The following is a 24,808-nucleotide window of genomic DNA, read 5'->3' as shown; positions in this document are numbered from 1 at the left end:
TCCTTTTCCGATTCACATCACATCAGGAAAACTGTCAACACTGCATCAGTTTGTCAGATTTCTCTTTTTGATGTGTGTACCACATGGGTATGAGGTGATTTTTATTTATTTATTTATGACTTTTTAGAACAACCAAGTGCAATATTAAGATGTAGAAAAACAACCTAAATGGGAGAAGGTGGAGAGAGCTGGAAATTAGTGATAGTGACATGCTTACCATAGACAATACATAGTGGCCTCAAGGGCAAGAATAGTCAGTTCATAGCTGTAAATTTTGATCGTCATTTAAAAGTGCCCCCAGAACTGCTGACTTTGTGGTATTTAATAATATTGAGTGTGATTATCAGTGACCGGATCATACATCCTTGGGCCAACCATTCGTGAGAGGAAAGGTAGTCTTGGTTATTTCCTGAGCTTCTTAATGCTCCAGAATGTGCACCAGCTAAACTGTGGGCAGAGAAAAGAAGACTGGTGGCTGCATCTATTAATCATCATAACTGGAGCAGTGAAAGTAAACCAAAACAGTGATTAAGTGAATAAAAATAGTCTCCTTCCAGAGTGTGGAATAGCTACGTTAGGCCACAGCGCTGTACGTAGAAGCTTCACAATCAAAGGTTCAAAATTTGTCAAATCACTACTATATCAGAGCTCCAAAGTGCCACATATTTTTTATTTGCTTTCAGTCATGATATTCCTACAATTTGCATTATGTAAATGTAATGTGAAAGATTCATGTTTGCTACTTTTAACATCAACAAAACAAAGGGTGTAGAAAGGGGTGGCCAGTAGTGTTAAATTTGCAAACTGTCATACAACAGATTCCACTTTGAGCCAACATTTTCAAAGGTTCTTACTACATCTCCGTCACTTCTGATTTGTTAGATGTAGGTATTACAAAACATGTATACTATTAAGGTTGGCTGTAAAAAAAAAAAAACAGTACATAGTTATTTATAAATACAGGTTTAGAAATGTTAAAAGACTGTTAATAATAAAGTTAGCTAGCCCGCAGACTCACACTGTAGACCTTTTAAAATTACAACTAAAATCTAACCTCACACGCCGCTGCCATCTGGCTGAAACTCTTTTTCTTTTGTCTCTGTTAGTGTGTGCAAAGGCAAAGCACTCATTGGTCTTTGAGTGACTGAGTGTTGGATAAGCAAACAAAAACCTGTCAGGTTCCTGTCAGGCCCATTCAAAAGCAGAAAGTCACTGGGGTGAGTGTAAGACAACATTAGCGTTCCTGTGAACTCTCCAGGAAGTCAAAAAGAGAATCAGAGAGACCAACTTTTGTTTTTTAAGGTGAGAGCAGAAAAGATGTGCACGGCAATTCTGCACATACTGATTTTGTTGACACTCAACTGTCAGTCTTCTGCTGAAAATAAGAAAGAGATTACAGCTACCTGTCCATGGTACCAGAGGGCCTTTAGAAGCTCTTGCTTTGAGTTTGTTGGCCTGGAGCTCTCTTTTTACAGTGCTCAGCATTGGTGCGAGGAGCGTGGAGGACATCTTGCATTTATCCCCAATAAAGACGCTCAGTATTTCCTTGAGAGACACCTGGACTCTGAAAATGACATGTGGCTTGGACTGGCACCATCTTCCTCTTCAAACCAGCAAAATTCTGGTAATGTTGAAGGTAAGAAGGCATAGAAGTGGACAACTGCACATGCTCATTTCTTTTAAAGCAGATAGACAAAAGTACTGACACCTATTATTTTCTTTGCCTTTTTACATGATTTATACCCTTTTAGTAAATGAAAAATATATATATTACCAAAGTGCATTGACAAATAAGTCAATGTACTTTGGTAATATTTTTCTTATTAACACACATTACTGGAGGTAAAAAATATACTTTCTGAGCTCTAGTTTCTGTCCTCATTTGTTTGCTGAATGTAAATGTTGTGTTTTGGCCGGTTGAATTTCCCACTCATCCAGTACATTAAATATTCTATTTCTTCTATTTCCCTCCAAAAATGAAAAGATGTCTCAGCATTGTTGTTTAGAATTCATCACTTCTTCAGTGATGACAAACTGCTTTAGCCCTGATGCAGGAAAGCAGACCCAAATAATGATATCTCACAGATGCCTCAAGGCTGTTGCTGGAATGCTGCTTTTTTTTATTTTTCTTCAAACATACCTCTCGTGTAGAACCAAAAGGTTCTGCGTTGGTCTAATTTTTTAACAATACATTTTTCTGGTGTGTACACATCATCTACAGAAAACTACAGACTGCCAGCAAAATTATTCAGGGAGTGCGTTTGCTCTCCTCTGATAGCCCTGTCGTGCACAGCACCTGACTGCTTCCAAGAAACTAGATTCCTTTGAGACGTCACAGACAGAAGTCTTGCACTTGAAGTGATCTTCTTTGTTCGACCACTCAAGGGGAGGGTTACTGTGGTCCTAAATTTCTCAGTCTTTCTGACTGTGGATTGATGAAGTCTCAACTTTTTAGAGATGTTTTTCTTTCTTTTTTTTTTACCTTTTCCTAACTAATGAGCTTTGACCATTCTTTCTCTGAAGTCTCCTGTGTGCTTGTTACACTTCCAAAAAACATTTTAAGTTTGTGAAAGTCAGACTCGGCTCACATCTCTGGTTTTTAAATGAAATGGAGCACCCAACTGCCTTCCCACTGATTGAAAACGTTTGATTAACTGTTAATCCTAGAGGCTCACAGACTTTTACCAGCATGTTTGTAATCTGTATCTCGTATATGTTAAACAACCGCTTGTTCCTTCCTTAGGTCTTCTGTCTTGGCTGGATGGTTCACCTGTGACCTATTCAAAGTGGCTGAGCAGCCCACAGCCAGGTGCAGCATGTGCAAACATAGTGAGAAACTCAGGCTTCCAATGGAAGGCCACAGGAAACTGTAACAAAAAAATGCATTTTATCTGCCAATTTGGTATGTATTCTGAGTCAGACGCTAAGCAAAAGCACACAGAAATTCACTTTGAATAACCTCTGAATTGCTTTTATTTTCGTCTCAGCGTCAGGGAGAAGAATTGTGTGTTCAGGTCATAACACCACTCTCCAGTGCAGTTCTGGTCAAATGTTAATCATAGACGGTGGCTTCTATGGACGCAAGAATATTAATTTCTGTCGATCCAGGTTCTCTTCTCTAACGTCCACAAAAGATGAGTGTGGCTGGATTGATGTGGTTGACTCCATTAAAGGTAAAAAAAAATTTAACACTGCAGGCTCAAGAAATTTAATTAATATATTGTTATTAATCTTGTTGTCATCATTTCCATGTGAAGTTACAGTATATTATATCGTAAAGAAAACAAGAGCTTGCTTATTTTATCTGTACAATAATCATCAACCCATGTATTCTGCTGAACTCAGAAGTAGGAAAACAATCATGCCTCAAAAAGGTTCTGATGGAAAAATGATGAAATTCAATCCACCTTGAAATGCAATGTTTGCCAGATAAGACAAAAGAACTCTATGTCTCGCTGTTGACTTTCCTTTGAAAGTACTAATGGCCCATTGGGATATTTTTGAGAAGAAAACACAGATGCATCACCTTTAGGAAGCATATATGTTTTCCATCCATTCAGTTTAAATATTGACTCATGTATTAACTGACAAAAGCAGAGTATCTATTCATTCATTTTCTAAATGTGTTCATATTGAATACATTTAGTCTCACAGTTTACCTGAGCAAAATACATTTGTAAATGACAATAGTAATACAAATGGAAAGCCAGTCAGCAGGGTTGGTCACTCAAATGACCTCATTCAATTTAAATGGTAAATGGACTGTACTTGTATAGTGCTTTTCTAGTCTAACTGACCACTCAAAGAGCTTTAGATTTAGACAATATAAAGAGCAACAAAAGTCTGCATTCAGGATACAGATGGAGCCTCTATTATATGACTTTCAGCCTGGATACTGGAATTTGATTCTACATTTGTAAATAGATAAATGGACTGCACTTATATACTTTACACCACAAGCCGCATTTTCCTATTCACCCACATGTTCATGCAGCACTTCGTAGACCAAGACTAACTTATATACACACTTACACAACAGGTGCAATGTGGGATAAAGCGTCTTACCTAAGAAATGTCTACATATTGACTGTGGAAGCCAGGGATCAAACCACTGACATGTAAACAGCCGCTCTTTCTCCTGAGTCACAACCACCCTTAAATTTGGTATTATTGTATGGTCTCATTGATTGTTTTAAGCAAGCATTTTTTATTTGTTTATGTTATTTGACTAGGTTAAGGATTATTAATGGGTTTTTTCACAGATGCCTTCAAGCTGGCTCAGATGCACTTTTGTTGCTCATCAGTGTCATGTTGTGAGGTGGCCAGGGGAGTCTAACTTGACCCACTGCTGAGATACTATAATACTATGTACAAAATAAACAGATCAGAATCTCTTTATTTGCCAAATGTACAACGTACACAGGAATTTCACCTAGTGTAACAGCGCCACTGAACATTAAATAAAAGTTAACGTAGCAGAGACAAGTAAAAAAGAAGTTGTCTTTGAAAAAAATATATACAATTGAGGTGGGATATGTACAGAATGATATGACCGGAAATATAAACAAGATGGCAGGAATAAATATTGTAGACGAGAAGTGGATATTTATGTGGATGTGCATACAGAAACAAGCAATGGAAGACAGACCAATAAGAATAACAATAAGAATTCCTTTATTCGTCCCACAGTGGGGGAAATTTTTTTAATTAGTGTGTGTGTGTATTAGAAAAGAGAAGGACAATGAATAAATGGCAGCTGTGATCATGTGCCGGTGAAGGTACAAGATGGCGACTCTGACAATGTTCTTAGAGAGTTATGTGCTAGCCAGAGAAGCTACTACAACAATGGTGGACATATAGCCCACATGTTAACTGGAGATTTCTGGGCTCTTAGTCTGTATAAGCAGATTTACCAGCATGTGAAACTGAATAGGAGACATGCTACAGCATGACAGAGAGACGCAGGGCAGGACATTCAAATCCCTGATCCAAACTGTTTCCAGTTGTGGCTAACAAAGACTTGAAATGTTAGTGTACGACTTATGTTAAAGGCATCTTTAATCAAAAGGAGGATGGTTAGGTTGCATGCAAGATCACAACTAACATCAACTTGACTAAAAGTAACCTGTTTAAACATTAACATCACAAAACCGTAGAAAAAGCATCTCAACACTTTCAGGACAAAGGATACCCTAAGCTTAGCTGTGTGGCACTGACGCTAACACCAATGACCAATGTTTGCCGCTGTTACCACAGTCCTTGGAAATGGTTCAGTCTTTGAAGAAAGGGCTTGTCACCTTGGGAATCAAGTCTATGAATAATCAGCTCATGTAAGTCATGTAAACTCATATTATGTACTGTAACTCCACCACATAGTGTAAGTAAGTAAAATTTATTTATATAGCACTTTTCACAGAGGAAAAAACTCACAAAGTGCTTCACATAGCACTGTCAAGGTGTCTAGTTAAAATCATGAAACAGGTACACACACAAATAAAATAAATACAAAGACAAAACCAACAGACAGAAACAGTCAAAATAACACAACGACTCCTTAAAAGCCAGCCTGAACAGGTATATTTTAAGATGTTTTTTAAAAATGTCCACGGTAGCTAAGTCTGTCAGGTCCTGAGGAAGACTATTCCACAGCCTGGGTGCAACAGACTGGAAGGCTCTGTCTCCTCTGGTTATGCACCTGGTTCAAGGCACAACCAGAAGACCCAGGTTGGCAGACCTGAGAGACCTGCTTGGGACATGAGGGCGAAGAAGTTCAGACACGTAATCTGGTGCCTGACCATGAAGCGCTCTAAAAGTTAAAATCAAGACTTTAAAATGAATCCTAAAACTAACCAGAATCCAGTGCAGCGAGGCCAGGACAGGCGTTATAAGGCAACTCTGCCTAGATTTAGTCAACAGCCTGGCCGCAGCATTTTGCACTAACTGCAAACGGTTAATAGCTGCCTTGCTGAGATATGTGAATATGGCGTTGCAGTAGTCCAGCCGAGATAACACAAACACATGAATTATCAATTCTAGCTCGGCCTGCGACACCATGGTTCTCAGTTTGGAAATGTTTCTGAGTTGGAAGAAACAAATGCGAGACAAAGAATGAATGTGTTTGTCAAAGGTCATATGCTGATCAAAGATAATGCCCAAATTTCTCAGGGAGGAACATACATTGGTGCATATAGATCCAACGTAGTCTTTCACAGCAGAAATACAACTGTCTGGCCCAATAATGAGAACCTCAGTTTTTCTGGTATTTAACTGAAGGAAATTGTTGGACAGCCAGACCTTAATAGTTGACAAACAATCATGCAGCACATTCAGACCATCAATTCTGTTGGGGTTAAAAGAAAACTGTAGCTGAATGTCATCAGCGTAGTATTAAGAAGTCATGGCCACTTTACAAATTTCACTGAGACCTCGGGACAGACTGGTGCAATGACATGCTTGTGAATTTGTTCCCTGTCAGCCCTTCCTGTACACACTTCCTATGGGTGGCTGTAGCTCAGGAGGAAGAGCAGTTGCCCACCAATCGGAAGGTCAGTGGTTCGACTCTGGCTTCCCCAGGATACATGTCGAAGCGTCCTTGGGCAAGACACTGAACCCCACGTTGCTCCCCCAGTGTATCATTGGGGGTATGAATGTGAAAGAACGTAGTTATATCTTAAGATGTGCTGTATGAATTTATGTGAGTGGGGTGAATGCGGCATGTAGTGAAGCGCTTTGAGTGGTCAGCTAGACTAGAAAAGCGCTATACAGCGGCCTTGTGGTGGCGTCTCTAAATACTTTTTCATGTGAGTGCAGAAATTGCAACATGAGCGATTAAAATGTATTGTCAAATTTAGAAACACCTGTCTAGCTCTTCTCATGTAATCATCTCACCTGAGCCCAAGAGTAAATTAAATAAATACATAGAAAAGCCTGCCTGTAATTGCAGACCAGCCATCTGAGATTTAAATGTTAATAGATCTTTGATCTGACAAAGTTTGAACCTATCAGTTCATAGGTGCCTGCTAGACATGAAGTGAAATCATACTGCCTAAACCAATGAGAGTGAGAGCAATAATAAAAGAAATGGTAAATATATAATCTGACAAGTTTTTACTTGTAGTAACATATTTATTTTTATTGCTGCAGAAACAGGCTAGTAGCTCTCCACCCACTGACTCATTTTTCTTTATTGAAACATTATGCAGTGATGGGTGATATGCCGGGTCTTTCAGGGGCTCTGCTGGGTCTTACTCCAGGGATCGTTCTGTCTGTCTCACAAATGTCATCAGTAGTCAGGCAGGGTCCTCATTACCATCCACACAACAGAAGTAGCAGCAGCACCAGAAGAATAGTCTGGTATTTTGAAACACACGCAACTTCCTCAAGCATTTTTTAATCCCTCAACTGTTAGACATCCCATTTTAGTTGTTTGTTCCGTAGCATATCATGCCAGTAGAGTTTGAATTGCATTTTTCCCTCATATTGTCAGAAATGTTTGGGTTTTGCTACTGACAAGGATCCTTGTCTCAAAGTCATAGGCCTTAAACAATCATGGGAGACAGTCGTTAGAATGAATAATCTTTATTAAACATGTAGCAAAACAACTTAAAACTGGGGAGAGATCCAGCTGATAAAAAACCCTTCCACCCCCACAGGACAGTTAATATTTCCATGGAATTCATTAAACCATCCTGCTCTCTCAATTTATAACTCTCCCCCTCTCCAGACAGTTCAAACATGCCTGTAAAATACACCAATAGGCCTATTCTAAAGGAAAAACAGTTCACTTAATCGGCAAAGACAACCCACCACCACCACCACCCCCGGGTCTGACTTTGTGTCAGACCCCTCCTCACACCGGAACAACTAACCACCTATCTGACTATCTTCGTCGCCGGCAGCCCTAACTGACTGCGAACGATCCCAAAAGTTGTTGCACTACACTGAATGCAAAAAGCTCTGTCACTGCCCGCCTCTCCTTCCAGTCTTATCCCTTCCCTGTCCCCCCTCTATTTACCCACCCCTGCCATTCATCACTCTACTGTGGGAAAAACCACAATATTTTAAAACTGTATTACTATCAGCCCAAATGTTCATCAGCCCACTGCAAAAAGTCCTGTTAGTACTGATGACCAGCCTGCCTTTGCTGAAACTTTGAGTAAGACTATGTTGAAAACCTTTTATCATGCCATATGCTGACTCATTGTAGGTATTCTAACTCATCTTGTTCTCAGTTTCTCCCTGCTAGACTGCAAGGATTAAAAGCTTGCGCCCTTACCTAAGGACTAAGGCCCAGTCCCCAATTCCCATTTGTTGACTGAGGTGCTGGGAAGGGAGGGGGCATTTTGATGGTTAGAAAATCACTACAATTTAATCCCTAAAAGAACCACATACTCTACATCATAGATTTCAAAATCTTGGCCACAGTGTAATTATATTTGGCCCGCAAGATAATACAAAATGTCTATTACAGCTGGCCCACCAGTAGACAGCGTATGCACTGCTAATACTACAAATTCCAGAATGCTCTGTTGGTGCGTTGGTGCTTAAATCAGGACTCACAAGCGCCCCCGCCTCTGTTGACATTCATTAGCGACCTCCTGCTACCAGTCGCATCGGGCCACCCTTCCTAAAAATGGCCAAACGAAAGGTGGAAAACAGGAGCTTTCTTGACAGGTGGGAAGCAGAATATCTGTTCACAAAAAATATTATTTATTACTATAAATGATAGCCTGTAAAAAAAGGTTACCATTGGCATCTAACTCAGAAGGCTACAATTTAAAAAATTGAATGTGTGTCTTTTATTTGACATGTGATGTCACATATTTATAGTATTAAGCTTTGCTTGTTCCAGATTCACTGTTTAAGCAAAACAGTTTGTTTCCATATACATCTGAAAGAGATGGTGGTGCGAGGCCCAGTGTCTCCCCAGTTTTCGCTATTTTACAGTGTATTTCTTGCTCATCTCGGGTCTGTTTGGTCAAAACAGTTGTGCTTTCACATCCTACTCCAAATATGAGCTTTTGGATATTGGATTGTGTTTCCCAGACACTCTTATCAGCAATCTCCTACTCATCCCTGAGATCTCCAGAACACCACACCGGCTCTGTTTACCCAGCATTTTCCTCGCTAATGTGGGATCTTTGGTGAACAAGATAGACCAGATATGACTACGACTCACCCACAGTAAGAGACTTTTGGATTGTAATGTCATGATTCTCACCAAAACATGGCTATATGGCGGCATTCCGGATAGTGCTATTGAGCTAGCCGGACGCCACGATCATTGAGCGGATAGATCAACTGATGACTCTGGCAAGACCTGAGGCGGAGGTTTGTGCATCTATGTCAACAAAGTTTGGTGTATTAACTCAGTTACTCTTGGAAGTCATTGCTCAGCCAACCTAGAGTTTCTCATGGTTAAGTGTAGACCTTTCTATCTGCCATGGGAATTCACATGCACCATCATCACAGCTACCTATGTTTCACCGGATGCTAATGCCAAGCTTGCAATGAATGAACTTCATTCGGCCATTAGTAAACAATAGATTGATCATCCAGAGTGACTTTGCGAGTGACTTTAATCACTCAAACTTAAAGACTGTGCTCCCCAAATTCCACCGGCACGTTTCCTGACACACCAGAGGAAACAAAACTTTGGACCATGTCTACACAAACATGGCTGCTGCTTACACCGCGACCCCCCTCCCCCACCTTGGACAGTCAGATCACATCTCTTTGTTCTTCACACCAAAATACTCACCCCTCATCAACTGTGTCAGGCCAACAGTGAGGACTATCAAGCGGGGACAGACTCTGTACTTCAGGACAGGTTTCAACACGTGGACTGGAGTATGTTTGCTTCCCAGGCCAACTATGGCTCACACATGGACATTGACATCTATGCCTCCTCTGTTATAGATTACATTGCCACCATCATATATGACGCCACGACAGAGAAGCAGATAACCACATACCCCAACCAGAAGCCATGGATGAACAAGGAATTGTGGCTCCTGCTGAAGGCCCGAAACACTGCCTTCAGAACAGGAGATGCACAGGCCTTAAGCACATCCAGAGCAGACCTGAGGAGGGGCATCAAGAAGGCCAAGCGCTGCTACAAGCTGAAGATAGATGGTCACTTCTCCAACTCTGACCCCAGACTCTTTTGAGGGCAATACTCCTGGCACTGTGCACAGAGCTGTGGCTGGTGTTGGAGCGCAACAGCGAGGAACCACGTGATGACCACACTGGGGTTTCTAGCAACTGGGGCATTCCAGAGGGATCTGGCCAACCAATTGGGATTGTGCCAGTCGACTCTGAGTCGAGCCATGCCAGCCAAGTGGGACGAAATTATCCGCATCTCAGCCAGAGATGGCACTGTGCGTGATGGATGGCTTCTTGGTGAGTGACTTTATTCGTGTAATTGTCCTAACATTATTCCCTGTGATGTGCCTTGAGCATATGCGCCCCCAATTTCTATCCCATCGTCACAGCATCATTGGTTGGTGGTTAAAGTTAGTAACTTGCTGTTTTTTTGCTGGTTAAACTATCTGGTTATAGATCTTTCTAACAAGCCCAAATTGTCTTTGTGTGCAAATGTTAATAACCCTGTGCGTAAAGTGTGAAATGTCTTAATCAGCCTCACCTTTTCCCCGGCACACTTCTGCACTAGCTACTGTATGAACACGTTTGTTGTGAGTTACACAAATACATAGATATTTACCTTGGGGTAATCAGAGTCACTCACATGTTCTCCCACCACTCCTGAGAGAGCAGTGTCACCCATAGTTGTGCTGACCTGCTTGTGTGCGCTTCTCAGACCCCACAGTATTGACAGCCTCGCACAGACTCTTCCACCCACACCTCTTACGTTTGCTGCTGTAGGACAGCATACCAAAAAGCACATTTTTGCGGGCCTCCACTGCAGAAAGTAGCATGGATTGGATTCATGTGTACGTACAGATTCTTACATCGGATATTTTTGTGCGTGGGAAGGCATTTTGGTTTGAGCATACATCATGTTTCAATAGGAAATCCACACAAGTCTTTGTATATGAGGCCACTAGCACCTCCCTCTACAACTGGATCATGGACTCTTTGACCAACAGACCACAGCATGTGAGGTCAGGCCGCACCTGCTCCACCACTGTCACACTCAACACCAGTGTGCCACAAAGCTGTGTGTTGAGTCCTTTCCTCTACTCCCTCTTCACCCACGACTACAGAACTGTACATGGATCCAACTCCATCATCAAGTTTGCAGATGACACCTAAGGGATGGGCATCATCAGCAACAATGAGGCAGCCTACAGGGAAGAGGTACAGCGCCTGGCCACATGGTGCTCAGACAATAACCTACTCCTTAACACCAGAAAAACCAAGGAGCTCATTGTGGACTTCAGTAAGAAGAGAAGAGGCACGCATGATCCCATCCACATCAACGGGATGGCTGTAGAGCAAGTCTCCACCTTCAAGTTTGTGGGGACCCACATCTCGGAGGACCTGCCCTGTACCACCAACACCTCCAGCCTGGTAAATACAGTTCACCAGCTTCCTGAGGACACTGAAGAAGAACCATCCTTCTCTGAGAACTTTTACCACTGTGTGATCGAGAGCATCCTCACCAACTGTGTCACAGTATGGTATTGGGAGCTGCTCTGTTGCAGAACGCAAAAGACTGCAGCAGGTGGTGACAATAAAGTTGAATCTAATGTAATATGAAAAGGTTCATCGTTATATCTGAAGAGAAGGAAAAATTTCCTCAATTTTAGACATTTTTTCAGTAAATATCAAGGATGGCCTGCGACTTTGTCTGAGTTTTTCATTTTGGCCCACTGTGTATTTGAGTTTGACACCCCTGATCTACATGGTAGAATGCAAATCATGTTCTGGCTTTACTTTGGTTTGTTTGTAGAGCATTTCCCCCCAATGTGTATTTTGTTGTATTTACTGTATAAAATACAACAAAACTGTGTACTACCTGTGTCACAACTGGTTTCCATTATTCATTGGCTCAACTGTCATTCATTTTTAATTTACTCCCTCATTATATTTACCCCTTGTTTTCAGTTGTACCTTGTTGGATCATTCCATGTTTTGTTTTTTTCTCATAGCCTTCTTCTCCGCCCACAAATATAATTTTTACCTTTTCCTCAGTTGTGCTCAGTTTTATTAAAAGCTTCAAGACCATCACCAGCCATGCCTCATTCTTCTCTCCTTTAGTCCAGCATTTGGGTCCGCCATTACAAAACCCCTGACACTTAAAAAAAAAATTCAAATATTAAAAATGTATAAAGCAATTTAAAAATTAATAAAGAAATTATTTTGCAACTTTTAAAGAGTTGCAGGGGGGGCGGAGACAAGAGGAGAGGAGAGGGGGACAAAAACATAGCCACCAGACTATACTTAATGTGGAGTACAATGCGGGGCAGGGAAAAAAAAACCTCAGCAACATCAAGAACAGCAAACATTAGCTCACCATCCAACATAGAACTCAAAACATAAACAAACATTTGCTCGCTTCACACATAAAAAGGCAAGACAACTTGAAGGCGTGGGATGGGAGTAAGCCCAGAGAGTTGCTATGTCTGGCTCTCAACCAGTAGCTCAGTTCACAGGATGTCATCGTGATACCACATCGTGAATTTTGCAATACACCAGGGCAATGCCTAATCCAATCAGCAGATAGCCCGTTATCATGGTTCTGAATAGGTAAAGATCCTCAATGTCCTCAATGGAAAGGATCGCCAGGCACACGACTCTCCACTGCTCCCATGAGTCCCTCATGTACACAGTGGCGAATGTTCCATCAGGACAGGTGGGTTCCCCTGGGCCCGAGCTTTTTGTAGCAAAGATTTTGTCAATTGCGTTGAGAGACCAGTTGATCAATTCCATGATTTTAGTTTTCAGAGCAATGCGGAGACAGGCACCGAAATTTGAGACAGGACAGGACAAGACGTGTAGAAAAAGCAGGGAAGATAAGGAAGAGGGCAGATACAGGAAAGAGGAGAAATGCGAGCGCCTTCGTTGAGAGCTGGAAGATGGAGTTGGAATTGGGCCTGAATCCCCACAGGCTAACACACAAAATCATTCAAAAGTTTGGATACACCTACTCAGTCAAATTGAGTGAGTAGGTTTGTCCAAACTTTTGACTGATACTGTATATTTTGTTTGGATGAAATACATAAATCATAGTTTTCTCTCACAAAGACAGCCATGGTCAACCTGTTATACTGACTAACTGGCCATTGTAAACACATTTCTAAACCTGAGTTGCTATGATTATCATTACTAACGCTAATAGCTTATGTTAACACACACATTGACGCATAAATGTATTTAATGTTATAATTTAGTATGAGGGTGTAGTTAGCATTGTCACCTCACAAAAAATTGTTCCTGGTTTGAATGCTGGTTAGGGTCTGTCTGTGTGGAGTTTGGTTGTTCTCTGCATGTATGCATGTTTTCCCTCCAGTGGTGGCTGGCCCATAGAGGGCTCTGCCCCACCAGCTGTTGAAGGGAAACATTTTATTTATTTTTTTTAAATCAATGTTAGTTTTACTTAATAGTGTGTGTGCCTACAAGCAATTTAGATAATTTAAACAACATTTCCACAAACTGACACTCATTAAACAGTGATTTTCTGCTGACAGGAGTCATGTTTCCATCCAAAAGTTATTTGAATCATTGGGAAATGCGCATTAAAAGAATTCGAATCATGTGTGTTTCCATCAAAGGTACGGTCTTTGGTAAACACTACTAACTCGCGTGAGTTTTCCGCAGGTTGGCATGTCAACCAGCCTCTAAACGTTTTACCGGCTTCCCGAACCGCAGTGTATCACCATGGAGAGAGGACTTGAACCTTTATTAAGAATAGGGCAAGTAGCAAGAGCTGTCAGCCCAGTTAGGGTAACCGTAACGCCACAACTTCTTCCTCCGCCCACAGAAACCTTCCGTTGTCAGCCATGTTTGTTGTCTTGTGAGTGACTCGCAAACACCGGAAGAATTTGGGTTGAAAGTGTGTTAGACTTGATGTGAACACAGCTGTTTCCATCCCTTTCGAATCAACCAAAATCCAATGCCAGCGAGCGTAGTTTCATTTGTGTGAATCAGGTGATTTTTATTCGAATTTCCATCACAATTTTCTGATGCGATACTTCTCGATGCACATCTAAACAGGCTGATGGAAACGCACCTAGTATATCATTCTCTCATGGGGCTATCGGCAAATAGCCCCTGATCTACAGCTAAACAGCCAATCCGGTTATGGTTGCTAGGGGGAAATTATGAATAACTTTTCTGTCAACGTCACCAAATTTAACGCTGGTGGGGCGCTGGAGATTTAGCCAGAGGTGTCAAAAGTATTCACATTCATTACCCAAGTAGAAGTATAGATACTAAAGTTTAAAAAGACTTCTATAGAAGTTGAAGTATCAACTCAAGCTTTTTACTCAAGTAGAAGTATAAAAGTACTGGTTTCAAAACTACTTAAAGATTAAAAGTAATGTAAAGAAAAAAAAAAGCATCCATCCATCATCTACCGCTTATCTGGGGGTCGGGTTGTAGGGGCAGCAGCTTTAACAGAGAAACCCAGATGTCCCTGTCCCCGGCCACTTCCTTCAACTCTTCCGGGGGGACCCCGAGGCGTTCCCAGGCCAACCAAGAGACATAGTCTCTCCAACGTGTCCTGGGTCTTCCCCGGGGTCTCCTCCCAGTGGGACGTGCCTGGAACACCTCACCAGGGAGGCGTCCAGGAGGCATCCTAACCAGATGCCCGAGCCACCTCATCTGACTCCTCTCAATGCGGAGGAGCAGCGGTTCTACTCCGAGCCCCTCTCGGATGACTGAGCTTCTCACCCTATCTCTAAGGGAGAGCCCAGACACCCTGCGGAGGAAACCAATTTCGGCCGCTTGTATTCGCGATCTTGTTCTTTCGGTCACTACCCTCAACTCGTGACCATAGGTGAGGATGGGAACGTAGACTGACCAGTAAATAGAGAGCTTCACCTTCTGGCTCAGCTCCTTCTTCACAACGACGGGTCGGTGCAGAGCCCGCAACACTGCAGACGCCGTACTGATCCGCCCGTCAATCTCACGCTCCATTCGTCCCTCACTCGTGAACCAGACCCCGAGATATTTGAACTCCTCCACTTGGGGAAGGATCTCATTCCCGACCCCGAGAGAGCATTCCACCCTCTTCCGGCTGAGAACCATAGCATAGCAAAAAAGCAATCAAATGATATAGGCACCGCACCACAGTGGCCTATAGCGCATTACACGACCTGCCCCCCAAAAACATAATTTTTCTAAAGGCCATAAAGACTATAATGTTATGAAAGCCATTAGCTCGTGTTACTGTGCTGATCTTGCAATACATTTAGAAGGAGTTGTTTTTGGATCCAGCCATTTAAAAAAAAATCTTCCAGGTATGGCCAGGGATGTACAAGAGTTGGCTGGTCTTCCTAGCTACCAGCGTCCTTGCTGGTGCTTGGTTGGGACATATCCAAAATGGAGCAGGTGAGCCTGGCAGGGTGACGCAAGACTGAAGCTTCGATACGTGCGTCAGACCCTAAACTACAATTACATAGAACCACTACTTCGAAATTTGCTTGCGTGTGACATAATTTGTAACGTGCAGGGGCGATGTATCGCATACGGACCAATAGTGTGTCGGAATGGTATATGTTTATACGTCTCATCCAATTGCAATCAAATTCACTCTGTCACTAAAACATTGGCTGTGTCCGAAATCACTCCCTACCAACTACATAATACACTATATAGTGGCCACGCCATTTTGTAGTGGTGTCCGAATGTTTAGGGATTTTTGATGCTCACTATATAGTGCACTCAATATATCCCACAATTCACTGCGAAATGTAGTGAGCATCCGATGGTCACTAACCGGAGCAAGATATCCCATAATGCATTTACAAAAATTCTCTGGGCTGCGCGTAAGGGATGGCAGACAGACATTAAATTAATATTTAAAATGTAGTAATGTAGAAAATGTACATAGATTGTTTAATAAGTAAAGCTTAATTCGCCATTTATTAATGATGGCTAGTACAGCGTGTGACTAAAAGCTGAGTGAATGTGACCATTGTGACTACTGAGATACAACTGGATTAATCAGTTTGTCCAATATTGGGAGACAGGAAATAAAGGAGCTGCCTAAGGTTCAGGAATTTTTGCCAGTAGGGGTTGTAGTTTGACGAAGGGTAGTTTATTATTCAGAGAATTAAAAAAAAGTATATTACTCTAATTAAAAAGGCAGTAAAAAGTAGGCTAACACTCGTCTTGCTAGTCCTACAAGAGCAGCACGTCTTCTCCTTTCACTCTCTCTAACAATTCTAATTCTCCTCCATATCATCATTAATTGAATCATTGTTAAAAGAAACACGGCCAAATTGATAGAAGACAGCATTTTGATATCTGAGTTTTGTAGATACAATAAGTTGTTTTTTTTTCCCCAGTGTAAAACAAACAGCATATAATTAAACATTCCAGTAGATTACACTGTAACTTGCTGTTACTAAAGAGCCAAGAGAACAAAATGTGAAATTATGCTTACAGGGGAACTCTGGTATTTTTAAACCTAGACCTTATTTCTGGCATGAAATACGTTTATCTACTCACCGAGAAGAGTTTGGAGAAAGTCGGCATCCTTCTGAAGCTATTTAGATAACTCGCAATCGGCGTATATCCATATAATGCAGTGAATAGGGCAAAGACGATGCAGCCTCTAAATAAGGCATTATCTATCTTAATTTCACCAATACTTTAAGACGAATGAATGAACAAACGTGTACTATAGCTCTGTTAGCTATAGTACACTATAGTACACATATATGGCTACTTGCAGCTATAGGAGAGCTAACATTTTGTAGGTACCTAGCACTACAAGATCCAAAGACATAACATAAAGCTCCAGCACAACTGACTAGAAACATTCTTGTTAATTCCTTCTCGTTTAACTGCCTGTTACATACATATTCAGCATTTTCCAATATTCTAGTATTTGATTCACATTAAAACTTGAGTTGCATTTAACGTTTGTAATGTTCTCAACACCTCCCCTGTGCAAGTTTTCCGTATTGTTATATTAAAGTGTGGGGTGACTATGAGAATGTATTGGTTTTTGTAGGATTGCTATTTGAGAGGCACATTGTTGTTAAAACTTTTTCCATTCTCCCATAATGTCATCAGAATATGTTGTCTCGTCTGTTTCCCAGCTCATTGTCAAGGAAGACAGGTCTGCCAGATCGCTGAAGTTATGAAGTCATTTGGTGAACTGTGTCCTCCCACCAGGAGCTACCTGGCTGTTCACTACCACTGCAAAGAAGGTAGGTCAATAATATTTGTACACACAGGAGTCACATTTAGAAACCCGGCAGAGAACAGACATGCCTGATTTTCCACTTGTTTATTTTTCTTTCATCCAGTCTGCATCCCTTCTTCCCTTTTTCAAAGGCTAAAGCTTCTAAAGTACCATATAGATCCTCGTTTCAAAATACAAACACACGCACACAAAACAATCTCTTTCATAAAACACAGTCAACTCAGATTTTTTTTGTCACATCAGGGTCTGGCTTTGCTTATTTTATTTGTATCATATGCTGAGGTGGAATAAAACATTTAAAAAAATTATTATTATTTTAATTTTACCTGTAATGTTAAACCTTATTACAGAATACATAAATACAGATGTGCAGTACATACTTTATTACATACACACTAGACTGTTCAATTACAAGATTTATATGTCATCCAACAGCAAAAAACAAGATTTGCAATTTTTTTTTCATTTTTATCTTTCATAGAGAAAAGGTTAGTTACTGCAGTGCCTCCCTGTCACTCAGTCATACACTGGCGAGGCTCTTGAATGTGACAAAGCCATTGTTTATGTTAGTGTTAGGGTCTTTTTTTTCAAAAACAATAAAGCCTGATTGTTTTTTAGTTATTTTCCTTTTGACAGCAGTACCTTTCAGGCTACTATCTGACTTAACATTTTTGCTTCAAAACATAAAAAAACAGTGCAATATTTTACCCAAATAATCATAATATAAATTATACTGGTTATATTACAATACTTGTTGCTCACAAAGGATAAAAATTAAATTTGTATCTAATCATTCTGATGTAACCCCTGCACTGTTTTGAAAATATGTGTAGTTTTGTCATGCATTTTTATTATTTTTAATTTGCTGTACAGTATCATATGGTGTTAGTGTAATTTTTGGTCATCCTCCTCCACCATCAGGGCTCGCACTATCAATGAAAAACATGTCTGCAGTTTCGGATGACGTTATCATCAGAGTAAAGTGGCTTGCGCAGTTGCCTCAGGAAACCCTTGTCTGCATGTTAAATACTGGAGATGGCCATATTTTTCATCTCCACAGTCCAGATGGGTGAGTAGCAAAGTTAATGGACTGACTTTTTATTTTTGTCTCACTATGTGGGTTTATATTAAAATCCAAAACAAAAATCCGTCGAAATTGTACACATGGAAGTGCCGTTACACGTCTCATCCTCAGCATTTCACCCAGACATCCTGAGTAATATCATCCACGAACTGAATGTCCCCAGTCTTCTATTCCCATAGCTCCCACTCACATGAAATTGACAATACTTTATCCCAAAAGGAAATTATATTTATTTACTTGTTTGCGCACCTACAGCCAGCTCATCTGCTTCCCCTTATCCATGAAGCTTCCCCAGTACACATACTGCAGGTTCACTGCATTCCCTGCACAACACTGACCTGTATTCTTCTTTATATTCTGCCCTGAAAATCACTGAATCTGGATGAAATTTATTTTGCAGTATGTTAGGGAATGTTTAGATAGTGACATGTAGCATCCCCCAAAGCTCCAAAGAACACAAGGGTATAAATGTGGATTGATTCTGTCATAGAGAAGCCTGTATTTGGGAGATGGGAAACACAGATCCTATAGTAAATACCCAGATTTACTGTATACAATAACGTGATCATGGTTGACACAGGTTGTTAGCCGACTGACGTTTTTTGTCCAAAACAAATCTACATTACTGATGTCAGTGCCAACCCATTGCCCTTCAGAATTTTTGCCCATTTTTTTGCCAAGATACCTTATTTAAGCAATTAATCTCATACAATATGGAGATAATGGTATTATGCTAATAATTTCACAACTAGAATGGGGACAAGGAGAGGATGATTATGAATTTCAGAGTCAGGAGTGATAGGGTTGAAACCTTAATTGCGTCACCAAAACAGATCCAAAGTTTTAGCAGTTTAGGGGCTCACAAGAAAAAGAATTTCGGGGCCAAAAAATTATTTACCTGTCTTGCAAGCAAAATGGAGTAGCTCTCCTCTCTGGAGTTAACAAGAAGTTTACTAAATATCAACTTTTAGCTTAGAAACTTGAGTTTAACTCCTTATTTGTCACAGCCTGTTATGTTAATGAAATGTGGACTCTGTCCATTGGAGGCTGTTGAAAATGCAACTGGTTTATTAGAAACTGTTCAGAGTCTCTGAAGGAGAAGAGAGGTATGTTATTTCCAGAAAGGGTTCCAAAGATAATCCAGGACTGTGTCCAGAATGATTCTATTTATTTGAATCTTTGGGCTTACTGGTTGGAATCATCAGGGAGGCTTTGAGGAGATCCTCTGGCTGTCCTCATTGGGCCCTGAAGCTGTAGGAGGGCGGGCAGGCAGGTAAGCAGCTGAGGTAATTAATAGAGTCTATTACTGGAGCTGACTTTAACGAAGAAGGCGGGGCGGATGCACAGGTGAGTAAGCCACTTCTTAACCAGCAATGAAGCACAGGAGACCGTTTTTTGTTTTTTTTAGCATGACAGCATTCATTACTCAGAGGAGTGTTGTGAAGTGGCCTGATTATAATGTCGCAGAAGCAGACAATCTGATGGAGACTGGGTGCACAAGCTCGTTCCTAAGAGCTGCTCCAATGATGAGGCTGATGAGCAACATTTGTGACAGTAGGTGAGCTGGATCCCAGACTCCAGGATCCACAGCCTGCCCAACCCATCTTACGGCTCAGAGGAAAAAACACCCCAAAATCATAAACAAATTGTGCAGGACTGTGACATTGTTATTTTGCCTTAGGTTGACCTTAGGTTTTCCACTTGTTTCACAGAAAATTTTAATTATAACTTGTAATTAGAGAATACAATACTTAGTACAGGTTAGGAAGAAAAACATGGCTTTGTTTGTATATATATATATATATATATATATAAATATATATATATACATATATACATATATTCATTTGATATAATCAAATGAGAAGGTGTGTATAGCATCTCATTTAATGTTTTTTCTTTATTTTTATGACTATTTAAATTGTAGATTCTCACTGAAGGCATCAAAACTATAAATGAACACATATGGAACTATGTAGTCTCCTGAAATGGTTTTCACTTCACAGATGTTCCTTGTCAGGGTTCATTCGTGGAATTTATTGCCTTCTTAATGGGGTTGGAACCATCAGTTGTGTTGTGCAGAAGTCAGGTTGGTACATAGCTGACCGCCCTATTTGAAAAACTTTGAATGTGTGTCGCAGAAAACGTGAACGGATGGTCTCTTCATGCATGAAGCATGGAGGAGGAGGTGTGATGGTGTGGGGGTACGTTGCTGGTGACACTGTCGGGAATTTATTCAAAGTTGAAGGCACACTGAACCAGCATGGCTACCACAGCATCCTGCAGTGACATGCCATCAAATCCGGTTTGTGTTTAGTTGGACCATCATTTATTTTTCAACAGGACAATGACCCAAAAGGGCCAACAAGTGCTCAGCATCTTTGGGAACTCCTTCAAGACTGTTGGAAAACCATTTCAGGTGACTACTTCATGAAGCTCATCGAGAGAATGCCACGAGTGTGCAAAGCAGTAAAAAAAGCAAAGGGTGGCTGTTTTGAAAAATCTAAAATCTAAAATCTAAAACGTGGTTTGAGTTATTTCATACTTTTTACATAATTCCAAAAAGAGAGTAAAGTGAAGGAAAGTGTGACAGATGAGGTCCCCCAGCAGTCTGTAGCCTATAACAGCTTAACTATGGGATGTTTCAGGATCACCTGAGCCATCCTTAACTATAGGCTTTATGAAAAAGGAAAGTTTTAAGCCTAATCTTAAAGGTAGAAAGGGTGTCTGCTGGTTCCACAGAGAGGGGCCTGATAACTGAAGGCTCTGCCTCCCATTCTGCTTTTAGAAACTCTGGGAACAACAAGTAAACCTGCAGTTTGGGAGTGAAATGCTCTGTTAGGAAAATACCTTACAATGAGATCTTTAAGATATGATGGAGCTTGGTCATTAAGAGCTTTATATGTGAGGAGAAGAATCTTAAATTCTATTCTGAATTTAACAGGGAGCCCATGAAGAGAAGCTAAAACTGGAGAAACATGATCTCTCCTGTTAGTTCTCATCAGAACTCTGGCTGCAGCATTTTGGATCAGCTGGAGGCTTTTCAGAGAATATGTGGGACAGCCCAATAATAAAGAATAACAGTAGTCCAATCTTGAAGTAACAAATACATGGAGCGGTTTTTCTGCATCACTCTGAGACAGGATGTTGCTAATTTTAACAATATTACAAAGGTGAAAGAAGGCAGTCCTAGAAACCTGTTTTATATGTGAGTCAAATGATAAATTCGGTATGGAAAGGAAATACCATCGAGAGTAACTATATAACTAGACAATTTCTCTCTGAAGCACTCAGGTCCAAAGAGAACAACTTCAGTTTTGTCTGAATTTAGAAGCAGAAAGTTCTGAGTCATCCAGGTCTTTATGTCTTTAAGACAGGCTTGTAGTCTGACCAACCTATTGGTTTCATCTGGTTTAGATAAGTAGATAAGATAGATAAGTACAGCTGAGTATCATCAGCATAGCAAAGGAAATTTATGCCATGTTGTCTAATATTGTTACCTAATGGAAGCATGTGTAAAGTAAAAAGAATTGGTCCAAGCACAGAACCCTTAGGAACTCCATGACTTACTCTGGTGTATGATGACGATTCTTCATTTACAAGAACAAACTGGAATCTATCAGATAAATATGACTTAAACCAGCCTAATGCAGTTCCTTTAATCCCAATAACATGTTCAAGTCTCTGTAACAGAATGCTGTGATCAACTGTATCAAATGCAGCACTGAGATCCAACAGGACAAGTCCGCTATCAGAGGCTAAGAGGAGATCATTGGTAACTTTCACCAGTGCTGTTTTTGTGCTATGATGCACTATGAATCCAAACAGATTATTTCTGTGCAAATGATCACAAAGTTGAGCCGCAACTATTTTTTCAAGAACTTTATACAAAAAAGGGAGATTGGATATAGGTCGATAATTGAAATTGATAATTGACATTGAAAAGCTGTTTTCAGATTATCCATTTATGTTGGTATCTGTCCCAATCAACATCAACATCTGGTAAATCATCAAGGTGTATGACAGATTGTGATGCCCCAGGATACATACAGCATACAGCCATGTTACCTCTCTAAAACCAGTCAATAAAACAATTTCTGGTTTTAACTCTTGATTTAACATTTAGTCTACATGTAGTAAACTGAACACCTCATTTTCTTCCTCTGTGTCTTCTGTCTCTGTATATGATGTAATCTCTGACCACAGAATCAGCTGAGAAAAGTTAGTGTAATAACATAAGCTACACCACATCAGTACAAATGTTTACAAAACGGAGCAGAGGAAAACTTCAAGTTCATATAACTTTTATATTAACTTTTATACTTTTGTATTTATATTACACTTTTTTGTGGCATGTGAGCGTGACAACTTGTTGAATTGCATGAGACTTGAGAGCCGTGCCCCAAGTGTCTGATTTGTTCTTCTCAGCTGCATAGTATATCAAATCCTTATTATTAATTTTTTTCATTTCTTTTATCTATATTTGAATTAGTTGTTTTACACTTTTTTTTTTTTTTTACAAAAAAATTTTGCAGACTTAAAAGCACAAAACCTCACCATTGTAACACTAAAAAATGTTAAGATGCCAATGTAAAAAGTAGCAGAATAGTTCGGTGATTGTGAGTGCCTTTAAAAGATTTATTGTGACAGAGAATTAATTCTAAGATAACTCTAGAATGGTAAATCATGAAAATATAGTACTTTGAGCCAGTTCTCTCATTTATCCATTTGTTTTGGTTCTTTAGCTCTGTGCATTGGCCGCAGACTGCTTGTTACTGCTCATGCTAAATTAGATATGCATCTCTAGCTGCTTACATTAGAACTGATTTCATGTCATGGTCATTACCAGTAACTGAATACATTTGAATTTCATTGTTTTGCTGCAGCTGGTTGAAAAACTGATTTTGGAGTAAGGGACACATTTTGTCAAGTAAATGGCCAAGTAAATGGTGAACAGAATAAGAAGTTATGTAGTTAATAAAATTTAAGTTTAAAATTTTTCTTTTGCCTTTATGGAAACAGTAAGGGTGAATTAAGAGGGATGTGCTCTCAGAATATTGGCTTAAATTCCGGACTATAGAGCACACCTGAATATAAGCCACACCCTCTAATTTTAAAAAGAAAATCCATTTTGTACTTGTAAAGGCAGCACCGGATTATAAGCCGCTTGTGTCCACATTGTAATATGAGATATATACACAGAAAGATGTGACGTGAAGATTTTTAAACTTTTAATTAAATGCGTATGGTAACATAAACAAATACATACTGTAAATGCTTTTTTCCAAACAGTGCCTGTAACACCGGTGGTTTTAATTTTAATACCTATCGGTAACGCACAAATACGTGACGTAAATGTTTTTTTCTCCAACACTGCCTGTGACACCGATGGTTTTAACTTAGATATATTTGGTGTAAATGTTGTTTTTTTTTCGAACACTGCCTGTTTGTTTTCCATGTTGAGGTGAGTACAAATGACCGATTTACAATAATTTAGTAGCGTAAGTGTGTTTGATTTCATTAGAAAACTATTCATTATTTTTATTGGTCTAATGTTATGAGGCAAAATGTTGTTGGCGGCATAAAAAAAAAGAAAAAAACATATATTAGCCGCACCGTATTATAAGTCGTGGTACTCAAAGCCTGGGGAAAAAGTAACGGCTTATAGTCCGGAATTTACGGTAGTTCGTATCATCCATCCCTATCACTCTTAGATCAGTACCTTTTCTAGTTTTGTTTATTTTTTGTTAATAGATTATTTTATTTTGAAGTCACGCTTCTTAATATCATGGCATTCAAAGCACTTCATTCATTCCCACTTGTTTCTATATTTCCTAGGTTGGAGAGCAGCATGGTGTACAAATACACTCATCAAAATACGTTTGTCGTGGCTGTTGAATGCACCAGCAGTAACATTCACATTAAAGCCCAGAAAATTATTACCATTCAACAACCCGTTACAGAGATTGGTGTCATCAAGTGCTATTCTGGAAACATGTCCTTTTGTGAAACCAACTGCAAAGCCCTATATGAAGGCGCATTTCAAATCCAACTGGAAGTAAAAGCAGGTAGGTACAAAGGTGACTTTAATATGGAATATTTCATGTTGCTCAATTTGGCTATTTGAAAGCATTCTGTTTTGATGTGTGTACTTTATTCATTTTTCTTTAGGGACAAATGTGGTCTACAGAATCCAAAGAAGTGATAATTTGTTGGCTGGCATGTCTGCGGTCCAAGGAAACATTCCTTTGAACATCACAGTGACTACAGAAATGGTGCAGGAGCTCGGGCCGGGCTGCCACAACCTCACTCTTTCTGCATTTAACATGATCACTTTCCCTGAGGTGTCTAGAGACCTACAGGTAAATCAGCAACACACATAG

At 40.2% G+C, this 24,808-nt stretch overlaps 1 protein-coding gene across 1 annotated transcript; it reads left to right on the top strand.

Annotated features, from left to right (window-relative positions):
- The first annotated feature begins 1,213 nt into the window (after positions 1-1,213).
- LOC140319884 (polycystin-1-like protein 2) lies at positions 1,214-24,808 on the top strand. Its single transcript, XM_072397659.1, has 7 exons — positions 1,214-1,636; positions 2,744-2,902; positions 2,988-3,173; positions 17,235-17,345; positions 18,263-18,410; positions 24,264-24,493; positions 24,597-24,808. Exons 1-7 carry the CDS (start codon positions 1,318-1,320, stop codon positions 24,806-24,808), a joined length of 1,365 nt encoding a protein of 454 aa, XP_072253760.1. The 5' UTR covers positions 1,214-1,317.

The sequence above is a fragment of the Leuresthes tenuis genome, unplaced genomic scaffold (genome assembly GCF_036924035.1).
Source record: "Leuresthes tenuis unplaced genomic scaffold, fLeuTen1.0.hap1 SCAF_12, whole genome shotgun sequence".
In the NCBI taxonomy this organism is placed as follows: domain Eukaryota; kingdom Metazoa; phylum Chordata; class Actinopteri; order Atheriniformes; family Atherinopsidae; genus Leuresthes; species Leuresthes tenuis.
This window is presented reverse-complemented; position numbering and strand designations above follow the sequence as displayed.